Source organism: Heptranchias perlo, chromosome 1 (assembly GCF_035084215.1).
Source record: "Heptranchias perlo isolate sHepPer1 chromosome 1, sHepPer1.hap1, whole genome shotgun sequence".
NCBI classification, from domain to species: Eukaryota; Metazoa; Chordata; class Chondrichthyes; order Hexanchiformes; family Hexanchidae; genus Heptranchias; species Heptranchias perlo.
In genome coordinates, this window is record NC_090325.1 from 161,126,037 (window position 1) to 161,145,390 (window position 19,354).

Genomic DNA, 19,354 nt, shown 5'->3' on the forward strand with positions numbered 1-19,354 from the left:
TCTGTTCCTGTACCCCTTTTAGAGTTGTGCCCTCTACTTTATATTGCCTCTCCTTGTTCTTCGTACCAAAATGTATCACTTTGCATTTTTCTGCGTTAAATTCCATCTGCCACGTGTCCGCCCATGCCACCAGCCTGCCTATAACCTCACTATCCTCATCGCTGTTTACTACCCTTCCAAGTTTTGTATCATCTGCAAATTTGGAAACTGTGCCCTGTACGCCCAAGTCCAAGTCATTAATATATATCAAGAAAACAGTGTTCTGGGGAACACCACTATACACCTCCCTCCAGTCCGAAAAACTATCGTTCACCACTGCCCTCTGTTTCCTGTCCCTTAGCCAATTCTGTATCCATGTTGCTACTGCCCCTTTTATTCCATGGGCCGCAATCTTGATGATAAGCCTACCATGCGGCACTTTATCAAACACCTTTTGAAAGTCCATAAACACCAAATGAACTGCATTGCCCTCATTTCCCTCTCTGTTACCTCATCAAAAAATTCTATCAGGTTAGTTAAACATGCTTTGCCTTTAACAAATCCATGCTGGCTTTCCATAATCAATCCACCCTCGTCCAAGTGACTATTAATTCTATCACGGATTATCATTTCTAAAAGTTTCCCCACCACTGAGGTTAAACTATAGTTGCTGGGTTTATCCTTAAACCCTTTTTTGAACAAGGGTGTAACATTTGCAATTCTCCAGTCCTCTGGCACCACCCTACTATCCAAGGATATTTGGAAGATTGTGGCCATTACCTCCGCAATTTCCACCCTTACTTCCCTCAGCAACCTAGGATGCATTCGAACTGGGTGACTTACCTACTTTAAGTAGAGCTAGCCTTTCAAGTACCTCTTCTTTATCAATTTTTCGCCCATCCATTATCTCAACTATATCTTCCTTTACTGAGACTCTGTCAGCATCTTCTTCCTTGGTAAAGACAGATGCAAAGTACTCATTTAGTACCCCGGCCATCCCTCTGCTTCCCTGGGTAGATCTCCTTTATGGTCCCTAATCGGCCCCACCCCTCTTCTTACTATCCGTTTACTGATGATGTGGAGATGCCGGTGATGGACTGGGGTGGACAAATGTAAGGAGTCACCTGACGAAGGAGGAAAGCTCCGAAAGCTTGTGATTTCAAATAAAGCTGATGGACTATAACCTGGTGTTGTAAGACTCCTTACATTTGTCCACCCGTTTACTGTTTACATGCCTGTAGAAGACTTTTGGATTGCCTTTTATGTTGGTTGCCAGTCTATTCTCATACTCTCTCTTTGCCCCTCTTATTTCCTTTTCCACTTCCCCTTTGAACTTCCTATATTCTGCCTGGTTATCACTTGTGTTATCAACCTGACATCTGTCATATGCCCGTTTTATCCATTTCGTCTTACTCATTATCTCTTTTGTCATCCAGGCTTTAGTTGCCCTACCTTTCCCCTCGTGGGAATGTGCCTAGACTGTACCTGAACCATCTCCTCTTTAAAGGCCGCCCACTGTTCAATTACAGTTTTACCTGCCAATCTTTGATTCCAATGTACCCGGGCCAGATCTGTTTTCATCCCATTGAAATTGGCCCTCCTCCAATTGAGGGTTTTGATAGAGTAACTATGGAGAAGCTGTTTACAATGGCAGAAGGGTTGGTAACCAAGGGACACAGAGTTAAAGTAATTTGGCAAAACAACCAGAGGTGAAATTAGGAGCATTTTTTCTACGCAGTGAGTTGTTAAGATTGGGATGCACTGTCTGAAATTGTGGTGGAAGCAGATTCAATAATAACTTGCAAGAGGGAATTGGATAAATAATTGTTGTTAAGATTGGGATGCACTTTCTGAAATTGTGTGGAAGCAGATTCAGTAATAACTTGCAAGAGGGAATTGGATAAATAACTGAAGGTGAAAAATTTGCAGGGCTATGGGGAAAGGCCAGGGGAAAGTTTGATAGAGTGCAGCATAATCGGCTTGCATTAAAGTTGAAGCCCATGGAATAAAAGGGGCGTGGCAGCACGAATACGAAATTTGCGGAAACAGAGAGTATTGGTGAACGGCTGTTTTTTGGACCGGAGGAAGGTATACAGTGGTGTTCCCCAGGGGTTGGTTCTAGGACCGTTGCTTTTCTTGATAGGACTTGGACTTGGGTGTACAGGGCACAATTTCAAAATTTGCAGATGACACAAAACTTGGAAGGGTAGTGAACAGTCAGGATGATAGTGATAGACTTCAAAAGCACATAGACAGGCTGGTGGAATGGGCGGACATGTGGCAGATGAAATTTAACACAGAAACGGGTGAAGTGATACATTTTGGGAGGAAGAATGAGGAGACGCAATATAAACTAAAGGGTGCAATTCTAAAACGGGTGCAGGAACAGAGCGATCTGGGGTTATATGTGCACAAATCGTTGAAGGTGGCAGGGTAGGTTGAGAAAGCGGTTAAGAAAGCATACGGGATCCTGGGCTTTATAATTAGAGACGTAGAGTACTAAAGCAAGGCAGTTATGATGAACCTTTATAAAGCACTGGTTGGGCCACCACTGGAGTATCATGTCCAGTTCTGGGCACCGCAATTTAGGAAGGATGTGAAGGTCTTAGAGAGGGAGCAGAAGAGATTTACTGGAATGATTCCAGGAATGAGGGACTTCAGTTACTTTGATAGACTGGACAAGCTGGGTTTGTTCTCCTTAGAGCAGAAAAGGTTAAGAGGAGATTTGATAGAGGTATTCAAAATCATGAAGGGTCTAGACGGAGTAGATAGAGAGAAACTGTTCCCATTAGTGAAAAGGTCAAGAACCAGAGAACACAGATTTAGGGCGATTAGCAAAAGAACCAAAGGCGACATGAGGAAAAAATTTGTTACACAGCAAATGATTATGATCTGGAATGCACTGCCAGAAGGGGTGGCGGAAGCAGATTCAACAGTGGCTTTCAAAAGGGAATCTGATAAATACTAGAAGGGAAAATATTTGCATGGCTACAGGGAATGGCAGGTGAGCGGGACTGGCTGGATTGCTCTTTCAAAGAGCCGGCACAGGCACGATGGGCTAAATGTCCTCCTCCTGTGCTGTATCATTCTATGATATATTAAGTAGGCACCTAGCAATTTAAGGAGAGCATCCTGGACACCTAACAAGAAACCTGATTCAAAATGGCACCAGGCACACCTCCGGAGATGAATGGGCGGGCAAGGCTGCGACCCAATTTTTTGGTTCTTCAGTGTGCATAGTTTCATCGGGCGTGCGTCCATTCAAAATGACCCCAAATGTGTCCAGTGCAAATTTCCTGTCTCACATTTAATATGAAGGAAAGTATATAGAAACAAAGAAATTCGACTGGAACAAATTATACCTGAGCCAGGACATCTGCAGACGTTAGATTAACATCTGTTTTTTTTTATTCGTTCGTAGGATGTGGGCATCGCTGGCAAGGCCAGCATTTATTGCCCTTGAGAAGGTGGTGATGAGCCGCCTTCTTGAACAGCCGCAGTCTGTGTGGTGAAGGCTCTCCCACAGTGCTGTTAGGTAGGGAGTTCCAGGATTTTGACCCAGCGACGATGAAGGAACAGCGATATATTTCCAAGTCGAGATGTTGTGTGACTTGGAAGGTAACGTGCAGGTGGTGTTGTTCCCATGTGCCTGCTGCCCTTGTCCTTCTAGGTGGTCGAGGTCGCACGTTTGGGAGGTGCTGTCGAATCAATCTTGGCGTGTTGCTACAGTGCATCCTGGAGATGGTACACACTGCAGCCACGGTGCACTGGTGGTGAAGGGAGTGAATGTTTAGGGTGGTGGATGGGGTGCCAATCAAGTGGGCTCCTTTGTCCTGGATGGTGTCGAGCTTCTTGAGTGTATTTGGAGCTGCACTCATCCAGGCAAGTGGAGAGTAATCCATCACACTCCTGACTTGTGCGTTGTAGATGGTGGAAAGGCTTTGGGGAGTCAGGAGGTGAGTCACTCGCCGCAGAATACCCAGCCTCTGACCTGCTCTTGTAGCCACAGTATTTATATGGCTGGTCCAGTTAAGTTTCTGGTCAATAGTGACCCCCAGGATGTTGATGGTGGGGGATTCGGCGATGGCAATGCTGTTGAATGGCAAGGGGAGGTGGTTAGACTCTCTCTTCTTGGAGATGGTCATTGCCTGGCGCTTGTCTGGCGCGAATGTTACTTGCCACTTATGAGCCCAAGCCTGGATTTTGCAACCATCTTCAGCCAGAAGTACCGAGTGGATGATCCATCTCGGCCTCCTCCCGATATCCCCACCATCACAGAAGCCAGTCTTCGGCCAATTCGATTCACTCCACGTGATATCAAGAAACAGCTGAGTGCACTGGATACAGCAAAGGCTATGGGCCCCGACAACATTCCAGCTGTAGTGCTGAAGACTCGTGCTCCAGAACTAGCTGCGCCTCTAGCCAAGCTGTTCCAGTACAGCTACAACACTGGCATCTACCCGACAATGTGGAAAATTGCCCAGGTATGTCCTGTCCACAAAAAGCAGGACAAATCCAATCCGGCCCCATCAGTCTACTCTCAATCATCAGCAAAGTGATGGAAGGTGTCATCGACAGTGCTATCAAGCGGCACTTACTCACCAATAACCTGCTCACCGATGCTCAGTTTGGGTTCCGCCAGGACCGCTCGGCTTCAGACCTCATTACAGCGTTGGTCCAAACATGGACAAAAGAGCTGAATTCCAGAGGTGAGGTGAGAGTGACTGCCCTTGACATCAAGGCAGCATTTGACCGAGTGTGGCACCAAGGAGCCCTCGTAAAATTGAAGTCAATGGGAATCAGGGGGAAAACTCTCCAGTGGCTGGAGTCATACCTTGCACAAAGGAAGATGGTAGTGGTTGTTGGAGGCCAATCATCTCAGCCCCAGGACATTGCTGCAGGAGTTCCTCAGGGTAGTGTCCTAGGCCCAACCATCTTCAGCTGCTTCATCAATGACCTTCCCTCCATCATAAGGTCAGAAATGGGGATGTTTACTGATGACTGCACAGTGTTCAGTTCCATTCGCAACCCCTCAAATAATGAAGCAGTCCGAGCCCGCATGCAGCAAGACCTGGACAACATCCAGGCTTGGGCTCATAAGTGGCAAGTAACATTCGCGCCAGATAAGTGCCAGGCAATGACCATCTCCAACAAGAGAGAGTCTATCCACCTCCCCCTGACATTCAACGGCATTACCATCACCGAATCCCCCACCATCAACATCCCGGGGGTCACCATTGACCAGAAACTTAACTGGACCAGCCATATAAATACTGTGGCTACGAGAGCAGGTCAGAGGCTGGGTATTCTGTGGCGAGTGACTCACCTGACTCCCCAAAGCCTTTTCACCATCTACAAGGCACAAGTCAGGAGTGTGATGGAATACTCTCCACTTGCTTGGATGAGTGCAGCTCCAACAACACTCAAGAAGCTCGACACCATCCAAGATAAAGCAGCCCGCTTGATTGGCACCCCATCCACCACACTAAACATTCACTCCCTTCACCACCGGCGCACTGTGGCTGCAGTGTATACCATCCACAGGATGCACTGCAGCAACTCGCCAAGGCTTCTTCGACAGCACCTCCCAAACCCACGACCTCTACCACCTGGAAGGACAAGAGCAGCAGGCACATGGGAACAACACTACCTGCACGTTCCCCTCCAAGTCACACACCATCCCGACTTGGAAATATATCGCCGTTCCTTCATTGTCGCTTGGTCAAAATCCTGGAACTCCCTTCCTAACAGCACTGTGGGAGAACCGCCACCACACGGACTGCAGCGGTTCAAGAAGGCGGCTCACCACCACCCTCTCGAGGGCAATTAGGGATGAGCAATAAATGCTGGCTTCGCCAGCGACGCCCACATCCCGTGAACGAATAAAAAAAAGATTGGTGAGAACAAGGTCAAGTAGGTTTCTCCCCTCGTGTTGGTTCTCTCACCACCTGCTGCAGGCCCAGTCTGGCAGCTATGTCCTTCAGGACTCAGCCAGCTCCAGTAGTGGTGCTACCGAGCCACTCTTGGTGATGGACATTGAAGTCCCCCATTCTGTGCCCTTGCTACCCTCAGTGCTTCCTCCAAGTGGTGTTCAGCATGGAGGAGGACTGATTCATCAGCTGAAGGAGGGCGATAGGTGGTTTCCTTGTCCATGTTTGGCCTGATGCCATGAGATTCGGAGTCAGTGTTGAGGACTCCCAGGGCCACTCCCTCCTGACTGGGTATAACTGTACCGCCACATCTGGTGGGACAGGACATACCCAGGGATGGTGTTGGAAGAGTCTGGGATGTTGGCTGAAAGGTATGATTCTTTGAGTATGGCTATGTCAGGCTTGACTAGTCTGTGGGACAGCTATCCCAATTTTGGCACAAGTCCCCATATGTTAGTGAGGAGGACTTTCCAGGGTTGACTGGGCTTGGTTTGCCTTTGTCGTGTCCAGTGGTCCGTCCGGTTTTATTCTTATTATGATTTTTTTTAGCGAGATTGTATAACTGAGTGGCTTGCTGGCCATTTCAGAGGGCAATTAAGAATCAGCCTGCTGTGGGTCTGGAGTCACATATAGGCCAGACCGGGTAAGGACGGCAGGTTTCTTTCCCTAAAGGGCATTAGTGAACCAGATGGGTTTTTACAATAACCCAGTAGTTTCATGGCTACCATTACTGATACTAGTTTTTTAATTGGTCGGCTTGCTATTTAGATTGTGGCCCATGGTATAAAGGGGGCAATAGCAACATGGACACAGAATTGGCTAAATGACAGCAAACGGAGAGTAGTGGTGAACGTTTGTTTTTCGGACTGGAGGGAGGTATGCAGTGGTGTTCCATAGGGGTCGGTGCTGGGACCACTGCTTTTCTTGATATATATTAATGACTTGGACTTGGGTGTACAGGGCACAATTTCTAAATTTGTAGATGACACTAAACTTGGAAGGGTAGTGAACAGTGAGGAGGATCGCGATAGACTTCAAGAGGATATCAGCTGAAGGAGTGCGATAGGTGGTGGCATGGGCGAACACATGGCAGATGAAGTTTAACGCGAAAAAGGGCAAGGTGATGAGGAGAGGCAATATAAACTAGAGGGCACAATTCTAAAAGGGGTAGAGGAACGGAGGGATCTGGGGGTATATCTGCACAAATCGTTGAACTTGGCAGGGCAGGTTGAGAAAGCGGTTAAAAAAGCATACGAGGTCCTGGGCTTTATAAATAGAGGCATAGAGTACAAAAGCAAGGAAGTCATGATGAATCTTCATAAAACACTGGTTCGGCCACAACTGGAGTATTGTGTCCAGTTCTGGGCACCGCACTTTAGGAAGGATGTGAAGGCCTTAGAGAGGGTGCAGAGGAGATTTACTAGAATTATTCCAGGGATGAGGGACTTAAGTTACGTGGATAGACTGGAGAAGCTGGGATTGTTCTTCTTGGAACAGAGAAGCTTGAGGGGAGATTTGGTAGAGGTATTCAAAATCATGAAGGGTCTAGATGGAGTAGATAGACAGAAACTATTCCCATTTGTGGAAGGGGCAAGAACCAGAGTGCATTGATTTAAGGTGATTGGCAAAAGAACCAAAGGTGATATGAGGCATGGTTAGGATCTGGAATGCACTGCCCGAGGGAGTGGTGGAGGCAGATTCTCAATCCTGACCTTCAAAAGGGACCTGGATAAGTACTTGAAACGAAAAAATGTGCTGGGCTATGGGGATAGGGCGGGGGAGTGGGACTAACTGGATTGCTCGTGCATAGAGCCGGCATGGACTCGATGGGCCAAATGGTCTCTTTCCGTGCTGCAACCTTTCTATGATTCTGTTATAGTTTCTTTGATCAGCACTGCCACTCCCCTCCTTTCTTTCCTTCCCTATCTTTCCTGAATACCTTGTAGCCAGGTATATTAAGTACCCAATCCTCCGCTTTGAGCCAGGTCTCTGTTATTGCCACTATATCGTAGTCCCAATTGGCGTCTTGAGTCTGCAGCTCACCAACCTTATTTACCACGCTACGTGCATTTACGCACATGCACTCCAATCTCATCTTCTTCCCCATCTGCAGGAGAAGAAAGCATCACAACAATAGATGATACCGGGGTCAAAAGGGTTCCTATGTTCCTATCGGGAGAGGGACAGGACTGGAGGACCATACTACTTTGTGACCCTTACCCAGGCAGAGGGAGAAGCACTGGAGATTAGTCGGGCATGCAATGTGCTAGCATTGGAGTTAGCGAGGTTGGCACCTCTGCTGAGCATGGGACTGTTTCTTACTTGTGTCCCTTCATCTACCAGAAGCAACTGCACCTTCAGCCATCTTCAATACCTCAGCCAGTATGGTCAAGCCTTTCATGTGCTCTTATCCAGTTTCTCATTACCATCCTAACTATTCTCCCTTTCGTCTTTTCTCCAGGTGCTTCTCACCATCACAGAACAATTGCTGCCTCTTGCGGAAGAAAGCACCTCGGAGGAAGACATCCCTCCTGAGGATCCATTGTCATGCGCTACGTTCCTCCCAGACACTGACACAGATACTGGCACTTCATGTGGGGTTGATAATGAGGTAAAGGGGACCCGATGAGACTGACAGAAAAAGTGAGCAGGAGCAGATAGTGGCAGCAGAGACAGCCCAGTAGATGGAGGGCACCGCTGTCCTCATAGGACAGTCATGTGAAAGAAAATGCTTGTGGCACACCAGCAAATGTATGAGGTATTGTCAAGCCTACCAAACACTTTGATCACACTGGCTGGAAGCATAGAGGTTTCCACTTACAGCATATGTGGGGTGTTTTTGCAGGGCATATCCACATTGCAATCTACCTTGGATCGTGTGGCCACCTCCAACGACACTGTAACCGAATCCTCACAAAGCAGAAGTCTGCATCACCATCCTTTGCAGCTTTGATTCAGCTGCCATACAGACTCTGGGCTCCAATGTCTGCTCCACCTTGGAGACACTGAATAGATAGGGTCTATCAAAGCATTTCTTATCTCCTGCAGCCTGCTGTCACACAGATCTCTGGGTGCGATGAGCCGTAGCCCCATGGAAGGCAGGTTGGCGCAGTGGGCACAATACATATTACCCCTTTTCAGGTTATCAGCAAGTCTGCTCCTTTGCTAACCCCTCAACCAGGAGCCGTAGTCTGTAGCCTGGCCCTCTTGGGCTCAAGCACTTAGAGATTGGCAGCCACGAGAAGCTCAGGAAAGGGTACAGCGCAGATTCACCAGAATGATACCAGGGCTTAAGGGTTAAATTATAAGGGCAGGTTGCATAAATGTGACTTGTATTCCCTTGAGTTTAGAAGGTTGAGGAGTGATCTAATTGAGATATTTAAAATGATTAGTGGGATTCTATAGGGTAGATACAGAGAAACTATTTCCTCTGGTGGGGGAATCCAGAACAAGGGGGCATGATCTTAAAATTAGAGCTAGGCCATTTAGGAGTGAAATCAGGAAGCAGTTTTTTGTACAAAGGGTAGTGGAAATCTAGTACTCTCCCCAAAAAGCTGTGGTTGCTGAGTCAATTTTCAAGACTAAGATTGATAGATTTTTGTTAGGTAAAGCAATCAAGGTTTTATGTAACAAAGGTGGGTAAGTGGAGTTGAGGTCCAGATCAGCCATGATTTAATTGGAAAGCTATTTCAAATACTTATTTTTTACTTGGGATGAGAGGGTTGTCTTATGATGAGAGGTTGAGCCTATATTCTCTGGAGTTTAGAAGAATGAGAGGTGATCTTATTGAAACATATAAGATTCTGAGAGGGCTTGACAGGGTAGATGCTGAGAGGTTGTTTCCCTTGGCTGGAGAGTCTAGAACTAGGGGGCATAGTCTCAGGATAAAGAGTCAGCCATTTAAGACTGAGATGAGGAGGAATCTTTTGAATGACGCAGCAGGCTCGAGGGGCCGCATGGCCTACTCCTGCTCCTATTTCTTATGTTCTTACTTAAGAAACAAGAGGCTGGCTGAAGGAGACAATGGAGAAAAAGTGTGGAAAAGAGAGAGGGTGATTACATAGCTACAATATTTTGTTGCTTATAATGGAAATTAAATAATTTGTGTTCTCTTACCCACTTCCAGTAGATTGACTAATTAAATATACAAATAAATATCACAGTTACATAATTAAGTCTCCATATGGGGAGCAGCTCCTTACTGTCACATCTGATTAGGATGTGGATTTTTATAATGTACACCAATAAAAATGTCGAATCATAGAATCATAGAAGTTTACAACATGGAAACAGGCCCTTCGGCCCAACATGTCCATGTCGCCCAGATTATACCACTAAGCTAGTCCCAGTTGCCTGCACTTGGACCATATCCCTGTATACCCCTCTTACCCATGTAACTGTCCAAATGCTTTTTAAAAGACAAAATTGTACCCGCCTCTACTACTGCCTCTGGCAGCTCGTTCCAGACACTCACCACCCTTTGAGTGAAAAAATTGCCCCCTCTGGACCCTTTTGTATCTCTCCCCTCTCACCTTAAATCTATGCCCCCTCGTTATAGACTCCCCTACCTTTGGGAAAAGATTTTGACTATCTACCTTATCTATGCCCCTCATTATTTTATAGACTTCTATAAGATCACCCCTAAACCTCCTACTCTCCAGGGAAAAAAGTCTCAGTCTGTCCAACCTCTCCCTATAAGTCAAACCATCAAGCCCCGGTAGCATCCGAGTAAATCTTTTCTGCACTCTTTCTAGTTTAATAATATCCTTTCTATAATAGGGTGACCAGAACTGTACACAGTATTCCAAGTGTGGCCTTACTAATGTCTTGTACAACTTCAATAAGACATCCCAACTCCTGTATTCAATGTTCTGACCAATGAAACCAAGCAAGCTGAATGCCTTCTTCACCACCCTATCCACCTGTGACTCCACTTTCAAGGAGCTATGAACCTGTACTCCTAGATCTCTTTGTTCTATAACTCTCCCCAACGCCCTACCATTAACGGAGTAGGTCCTGGCCCGATTCGATCTACCAAAATGCATCACCTCACATTTATCTAAATTAAACTCCATCTGCCATTCATCGGCCCACTGGCCCAATTTATCAAGATCCCGTTGCAATCCTAGATAACCTTCTTCACTGTCCACAATGCCACCAATCTTGGTGTCATCTGCAAACTTACTAACCATGCCTCCTAAATTCTCATCCAAATCATTAATATAAATAACAAATAACAGCGGACCCAGCACCGATCCCTGAGGCACACCGCTGGTCACAGGCCTCCAATTTGATAAACAACCCTCTACAACCACCCTCTGTCTTCTGTCGTCAATCCAATTTTGTATCCAATTGGCTACCTCACCTTGGATCCCGTGAGATCTAACCTTGTGTAACAACCTACCATGCGGTACCTTGTCAAAGGCTTTGCTAAAGTCCATGTAGACCACGTCTACTGCACAGCCCTCATCTATCTTCTTGGTTACCCCTTCAAAAAACTCAATCAAATTCGTGAGACATGATTTCCCTCTCACAAAACCATGCTGACTGTTCCTAATCAGTCCATTCCTCTCCAAATGCCCGTAGATCCTGTCTCTCAGAATACCCTCCAACAACTTACCCTCCAACAATTTGTAGAAGCTCTTTGGATTCACCTTTGCCTTATCTGCCAAAGCAATCTCATGTCCCCTTTTTGCCCTCCTGATTTCTCTCTTAACTCTACTCCGGCAATCACTATACTCTTCAAGGGATCCACTTGATCCCAGCTGCCTATGCATGTCATATGCCTCCTTCTTCTTTTTGACTAGGGCCTCAATCTCCCGAGTCATCCAAGGTTCCCTACTTCTACCAGCCTTGCCCTTCACTTTATAAGGAATGTGCTTACCCTGAACCCTGATTAACACACTTTTGAAAGCCTCCCGCTTACCAGACGTCCCTTTGCCTGCCAACAGACTCTCCCAATTAGCTTCTGAAAGTTCCTATCTAATACCATCAAAATTGGCCTTTCCCCAATTTAGAATTTTAACTTTTGGGCCAGACCTATCCTTCTCCATAGCTATCTTAAAACTAATGGAATTATGATCACTGGTCCCAAAGTGATCCCTCACTAACACTTCTGTCACCTGCCCTTCCTTATTTCCCAAGAGGAGGTCAAGTTTTGCCCCCTCTCTAGTCAGGCCATTCACATACTGAATGAGAAATTCCTCCTGAATACACTCAACAAATTTCTCTCCATCCAAGCCCCTAATGCTATGGCTGTCCATGTAAATGATTTCACTGGAATATGTAGTTCTTTTTGCTTCAGTGAAAATTGAGTGGTTCACAAATTACTTTATTTAGCTTGGTTACAGACTAAAAACTAGCCTTAGTTTCAAGATTCCATGTCACCATTGAAAAGGCCAAATTAAATTAGCATCTTTTTGTATTTATTGCAGTAAAAAGTTGCTGTTTAGTGAAAATAATAGATACTACTTCTCCATAGAATAAAACTTTCCAATTTAACATCATTGGGTTTTTAAATATTTATTTAAATTTCTGCTCATCAAAATTTAAAAGAAAAATTGAGAAGTTATGAATTTTGAATTTGTTTCTTTTGATTCCTTAATGGAATATTAGAATTCCCAGTACAGGAACGTTGCACAGTTGATTTGTATAACCACACACCAATCCAAACTCAATTTTGATTCCAAGATGGAATTCCAACAAACATTTCCTATTCACTAATTTTATAGAAATCCCAATCCAAGTATAAAAGATTGCACAATTATCTGTCACTTCATTCTCAGCAAACAAGCCAATTAATTGTAAAATGGCACTTTGTTGAAGTCTAATAACTTTAACGTAAGCTATTTTTTGTTAAATTATTCTGTTTTGTTTTAATTGCTGATGAATAATGAAATGCTTTGTGTTACCAAGGTTTGCTAACTGAGTTACTTTTATCTGCACTTTGTAGAAATCTTGATCCAAGTATAAACATTCTTAGTAAACTAGATATGCCAATCAGTATTCCGCTGTAGCACAGAATTGAATTGAGTCCAGTTTGAAAGTATTTTTAGAATGTTTGGTAAGACAGTCCAAATTGAATACTGCATGATGAACTTTTGCTGACTTATGGAAGGAATTCCAACTTAGAATCAGAATTAAGCTCGGATTAGGTACGTGTTTAAGCAAATCAGCTGTACTCCACTTGACATTCAGCGGCATTACCATCGCTGAATCCCCCACCATCAACATCCTGGGGGTCACCATTGACCAGAAACTTAACTGGACCAGCCACATAAATACTATGGCTACAAGAGCAGCTCAGAGGCTGGGTATTCAGCGGCGAGTGACTCACCTCCTGACTCCCCAAAGCCTTTCCACTATCTACAAGGCACAAGTCAGGAGTGTGATGGAATACTCTCCACTTGCCTGGATGAGTGCAGCTCCAAAAACACTCAAGAAGCTCGACACCATCCAGCATAAAGCAGCCCGCTTGACTGGTACCCCATCCACTACCCTAAGCATTCACTCCCTCCACCACCGGCGCACAGTGGCTGCAGTGTGTTCCATCCACAGGATGCACTACAGCAACTCGCCAAGGCTTCTTCGACAGCACCTCCCAAACCCGCGACCTCTACCACCTAGAAGGGCAAGGACAGCAAGCACATGGGAACAACACCTCCAAGTCACACACCATCCCGACTTGGAAATATATCGCCGTACCTTCATCGTCACTGGGTTAAAATCCTGGAACTCTCTACCTAACAGCACTGTGGGAGAACCTTCACCACCTTCTCTAGGGCAATTAGGGATGGGCAATAAATGCTGGCCTCGCATGCGACGCCCACATCCCATGAACGAATTAAAAAAATATAAAAAAGCCTCATTCTTCTCTGGCTGAAATGACCCCCAATCCAGAGTAGCACCCGGTGGAGCATTCTTCAATGGATTGCCCATATAAAGCTTGTAAAGGGACATTTTTTTATATTTGTTCTTAGAATATGGACAATTCTAGCAAGGCAGCATATATTTTTCCTATTGCTGGTTGCTCTGAGAAGGTGGTATTTCATAACAATGGATTTTGCAACTGAGTGGCTTGCTATGCCACATCAGAAGCCATTAAGCGTTGACCATGTAGTGTGGGACTGGAATCAATTGTAGATCAAACTAGCTAGGCATGACAGGTTTCCTTTTCTGAAGGATAATACACAGCTTTCATGGTTAATTTTTGTCTTGGTGCCAGTGCAAAAATGACCAGATTTATTGGATTCAGTTTTACAATTTGCCATGGGTGGGATTTGAATTCACAACCACAGGGTTACTAGTCCAGTACCGTAATCATTAAACTACATACACTTATAATCAAATTATTATACACTATTCCACTATCAATATGAACAGAACAAGGTTATATATTTTTAGAATGCATATCATGGTGAAATGTGATCTATCGATGAAACATAAAGGGACAGTTTCCTGGGTCTGAACCCAGGTGCACTGGATTGCCTAACTACAGCAAAATCAGAAAATCAGCAGGTCAGTGCGCATGCCAGTAACCCACCCAATTTTCCTTTCCATGGCATACTAGTTGAGCAGTCAATCTTAACAGCATTCATTTGCATTTATTTCCAATTGGTCCATTCAGAATAATGTACAACTATAATGCGCGCAAAGAGATTTGATACTAATAATACGTCATTTTGGCAGAAATAAAGCTTGGACTGTGTACAAGTTATAGTGCTGGGAATATGCACTATTTTGAAGTTCAGAACATATAGTCTGACTTCAGGTAATTGGTTTTTCATCTGTTGGCATAAAACCTTTATTGCTATTTTAAACACATCAAACTAGTGTTCATACTGCTGAAAACAGCCTTAATTCTTGGACTTAAGTTTAGTACATAACGTGGTGTACAAATTATTGAAATTTAAAAATTAGCACAAGTAGTGCTTTATGATTTTTAACTGTTTTGTAAGGGAGGTTTAATTAAGGTACTTTCATAAACTGCTTCACTATATTTGCATCACTATGTGTGCATCAAACTCAAACAACAGTGTAAACAAAAGTGCATTGAGATTTTTATTCTGGAGCATAGAATGTATTAAACATTTGAGAGAGAACTTAACAATATTTGCAATGTAGTATCTGACCTTGACAGAGACTAAAGTAACCTCTTCAGGCAAAGATGATCTCACAGATTTTGATATTATGTAAAGTGCAAGTTTTTTCAGAATTACATTTTGACTTGTTTGCTTATTTTGACAGGGTGCAGGCAGTTCTTTCCACATCCTAGAACAAGAATTGGATACAGTTCAACAGATCCAGAAACTTTTTCCTAAATTCCAGTCAGTTCCCATTTACAATGATGAGGCTGATCCACTGGTGGGTTGGTCAATTCCCCAGATTTGGAGAGCTGAAGTGACCTACGCTGCTATGGTTGTTAAGGTAAATATAAAAGTCCATTTCACAGTTTGCTTTCTAAGGTGTGCCTCACATATCTCATTTATTGGTTTCTATGAGCATAGCCATTCTACTTCAATGATTGCTTTCCAAATAGTTTGGCAGTTCACAGACTAATACCGTACACACAGCAACAGATTTGATCTGGGTTCTATAATCCCACTTATTACAAATTGCAAGAATGAAGAGTTCTGTCCCTCAACAATATACTGACATAAAGATGACATAATATGGGAGTACTGTCATCTGATATTTATTCAGTACTGCATGATAAGGCTCAACTCCTCTTTGACTGAAGTGGTTTCCTGAAGGGAGTGTGCCATTTTCAAGCAAACTTATCCAGGCCCAGAGTGGGGAACGTTGTGAACACAAAGTAGAACTGAAAATTGTATACAGTGCCTTTCAAGTATCAATTGGCCTGATGGAAAAGTTATGCCAGTTTATGCACTGCTTAGAGTACTTTTCTTCCAGGTATTAAACCCATAGTTTTTGTGTTGAGTTTTGGTGATTGTTTCATAGCACAGTAAAGGTTTCACAGGAGTTATGCTGGAGATTTAACCATACCATATGAAGTTTACCCGAGATCAAAGGTCCCTTTATTACAGTATTACTTGTATGCAATGTTGTGAGATCTCGAAAGATGGTTCCCAGGCTGGCAGTTCTCTACTGAGCACATCTCCTTTGCAACTCTATCCATTGCCATCCTTTTCCTTTCCCTCCCAGTCTCCTCTCCTTCACTGCTTAAGATCCTCTGCCCCTAATAGTGGGTGCCTTTTAGCTTAATCTACAAATACAAACTACAAATTCAAAGCTACCCATGCAAAGCACATTTTCTATCCCCAGACCCACTTTGTTCTGTGTTTTTACTGTGTACGTTTCTACAGCTTGGAACTCTGCTTACATTTGATTTCCTGGACTCCTGGATCCCTCTGTCCTCAGGTTCGCACTGTCTACTGGACTACACTGTATGCCTTGGTGTTGTGATTCTGCTGTGCCACTCAATCGCTTCAAGGTAACTTGTTCCAGTCTACAGTGCTTATCCTCCCACGTACTGCTATTACCTGCTGAGCATCAGGATTGTACTGAAAACTGCACTGCTGGTTTCTCAGCTTTACTCTGCTGCAGTGTTGGATCCCGGACAAAAATATGCCTTCTCGTGGGCCGAAGCCTATTTCTCCATTTTAGCTTTACTGTGAACTCTACCTTCACCACCGCTTTCCATTGAGAATGTATTCTTGGCTGCACTACCACTATTTCAGTACCTGGTCTATGAGCTCAGTTTTCCATTCCACTGCTGTGAATTTGTCACTCTACGCTGAGCTAGCTTTGATCTGTTTCTACTGATTCCCATCCTGCTCTGGATTCTGCTATCTTGCTAATGAATCATCTCTCCTTTGCTACTTTCCGCTTGCATCTTGTGACCTCTGACATCCTTAAGAACTCCTTCATCATCCTTAACTCGACTAGGTTGGACCAGCTCCTCAGGGACCTACTGCTGCTCCTCACCTTCCTACAGCTGTTCCTCGGACCAGTTCTCTTATCTGCGCTGATCCTGTGGATTTACCTTTCACCCAACCCTTCACTCTTCTTGGTCCTTGGGTTTCACTCCCACTGCTCCTCACTCTTCTGCTTTTATACTGGCTGCTCTGGTGCACACTGCTAATACCTGAGACGACTATGCATCTCTGCTGGACACCTTGATCAACCTCTGCTGCCTCATAGTCGACTCTCCACTACTCCTGGACTCTCTGATTCCACTGGACAACCTCCAGTAACGCACCCACTGATACTCTGTCCCTTGAACAGCTCCTGAATTATCTCCCTCTCTACAACTGTCTCCAAACCTGGAATTTAGATTGTTGATGCTTCAAGCTGACTCCACCCTGTATACAAGTCAACTTCATCCCACTTCTGGACTTCAGACTTTAACTTTGGGCTCTCTTATATTGTTTCCTTTCTGCTCTTTGTTTACAATCAGGATATATCTCTCCTAATCCCTGCTATAGCTATGTAAACTGAATTCTCTCTGTGGCCATTTGTGCGCACATTTTGAACCCAAGTCCATTACCTCCACCTCCTTCTGTTCCTGTCACCCAGTCATGCCACCTTTCATTTTTCTTCTCTTGGTTACTTTGCTCCCACCAATCCCTACCCCAACCCATCATTACTCCTCAGGCTTCCTGCTCTACTGCTGCTATCTCAGGCTCGAATCTCCCCTGGATAAGCCCTCAGCTGCACTCTGTTCCTCTCTTGACATTTTCTGAAGAGCCCATCACGGCCTCCATCAGTGCCTCCTTAAGAGCAGCAACCCTGACTGACCCATTATCCTCTCTCACCGATCTTCCCACCCAGCACACCCGCTGGGGGATAAACTGATCAATATCCTTCCCATCCCACTCACCACTGCCCCCTCAGACTCTGCTAGCAGATCAACAATCACGGCCGCTCCCGCATTTCCTTCCAGAATGTCTGTTTACTTGTGAACAAGTTAATTGCCAGCCGTGACCTTATTGTGGATGATTGCATTATTATCAAGGCTTAGATTGAAACTTGGCTCATGGATTGTGACATCATGCCCCTTACTGAATCCTTCCCACCTGTCTATACTTTCCACCACATGCCCTGCCCAAACCGCCACGGTGGTGGTGTAGCCCTTATCACTAAATCACACCTTGGTCTCTCCCCCTACTCCGCTTGTATCTTCTTCACCTAGCATCTCACCTTGTTTGGACACCTCTCATCTCTCCTTTAAAATCTTCGTTCTCCACCGCCCTCCAGCTCCAACCCAACTTTCTCTCTCAGATATCTTCCCCTCTTTCCTCCCTCATCCTCTACACTGAGCAACTCTTCATCCATGGTGATTTCAATCTCCATCTTAACTCACCTTGTCCTCTCTCCTCAGATTTCACTGCCCTTCTGTCCTCCCTAAACTTCTCCCTATCCATATTCATGGCCATGCCCTTGACCTTGTCGTCTCCCGTGACCCCTCTACTGCTGTTGTCTCAATCACAGACAAGGCCATCTCCAACCACTTCCTTCTATCCCTCACTATCCACATCCCCTTACCCCGTCCAACCCCACTTCTTCTTCGCCCATCCCTGGAAAAAACTCCTGTAAGTCACAATTGCGCTTTCAGGTTGCCAACTGCCTATCCTTTGATCCTCCACTCACCAAGATTTGCAACTGTTGATTTGCTCAACCATTCCCTTTGGTGCCCTTGTTCTCAGTAAAACCTTTACCCCTTCTCATCCCGGTCATTCCCTCTGGTATGGTCCTCGTCTTCACTCCCTCAAGTCCAAGGAGTGCAGACGAGAATGTATATGGCGCACAACTAATTTAGGCATTCCGGCTGGACAAAATCAAGTGCAATGAGGCCTCATTCTCTTCTGCCAAAACCACTCCTGGATCATCCTGAAGATTAAAGTTAACTCTTGGTTTATTTTCTTCACTAAAACTGTCCCCTTAAATCACTCTTCCCTGCCCCCTCAACCCCCACTTCCAACAACAAGTGCGAGGAGCTCGTGGACTTCTTTGCCACTAAGATTGAGATCATTCATTCAGCTGCTTCTGCTGCTTTTCCCCCTTCCCCTTGCCCACCAAACCAAACCTCCCCCAAGGCTCCCCTCTTCCTTCGAAGTGATCCCATGTCCTTCTCTAGTTTCTCTCCTATCTCCCCCCTGACCACTTGACCTCCTCCCACACAACTTCCCTTCATGGCCCCCTAACATTGTAAATGGTTCCGTCTCCTCAGGCACTATTACCCTCCCTTTTAAAATGCGTCATCATCTCCCCTAAAAAAAAACCTCTCTGTCCTTGCAAACTACCACCCCATTCAACCTCCTTTTCCTCTCCAAAGACCTTGAACATGTTATCATCTCCCAAATCTGTAATCATCTTTCTCACAACTCAATGTTTCAATCTGTCCAATCAGGTTTTCACCCCTACCCCAGCTCTGAAACAGCCCTAATCACAAATTACTTTCTCTGTGACATTTTCCCTCCTCA

General features: G+C 45.0%; 1 protein-coding gene and 1 long non-coding RNA gene across 3 annotated transcripts in view; one reads left to right on the forward strand and one right to left on the reverse strand.

Annotated features, from left to right (window-relative positions):
- idua (alpha-L-iduronidase) overlaps window positions 1-19,354 on the forward strand; it is a 376,360-nt gene that overhangs the window by 234,579 nt on the left and 122,427 nt on the right. For both annotated transcript variants that reach the window (XM_067992953.1, XM_067992962.1), the window contains one exon: window positions 15,156-15,335. In XM_067992953.1, the coding sequence (XP_067849054.1) occupies window positions 15,156-15,335 (180 nt within the window). The remainder of the gene's footprint in view (window positions 1-15,155; window positions 15,336-19,354) is intronic.
- LOC137327327 (uncharacterized) overlaps window positions 1-19,354 on the reverse strand; it is a 47,035-nt gene that overhangs the window by 13,937 nt on the left and 13,744 nt on the right. The gene's annotated exons all lie outside the window — the stretch shown is intronic.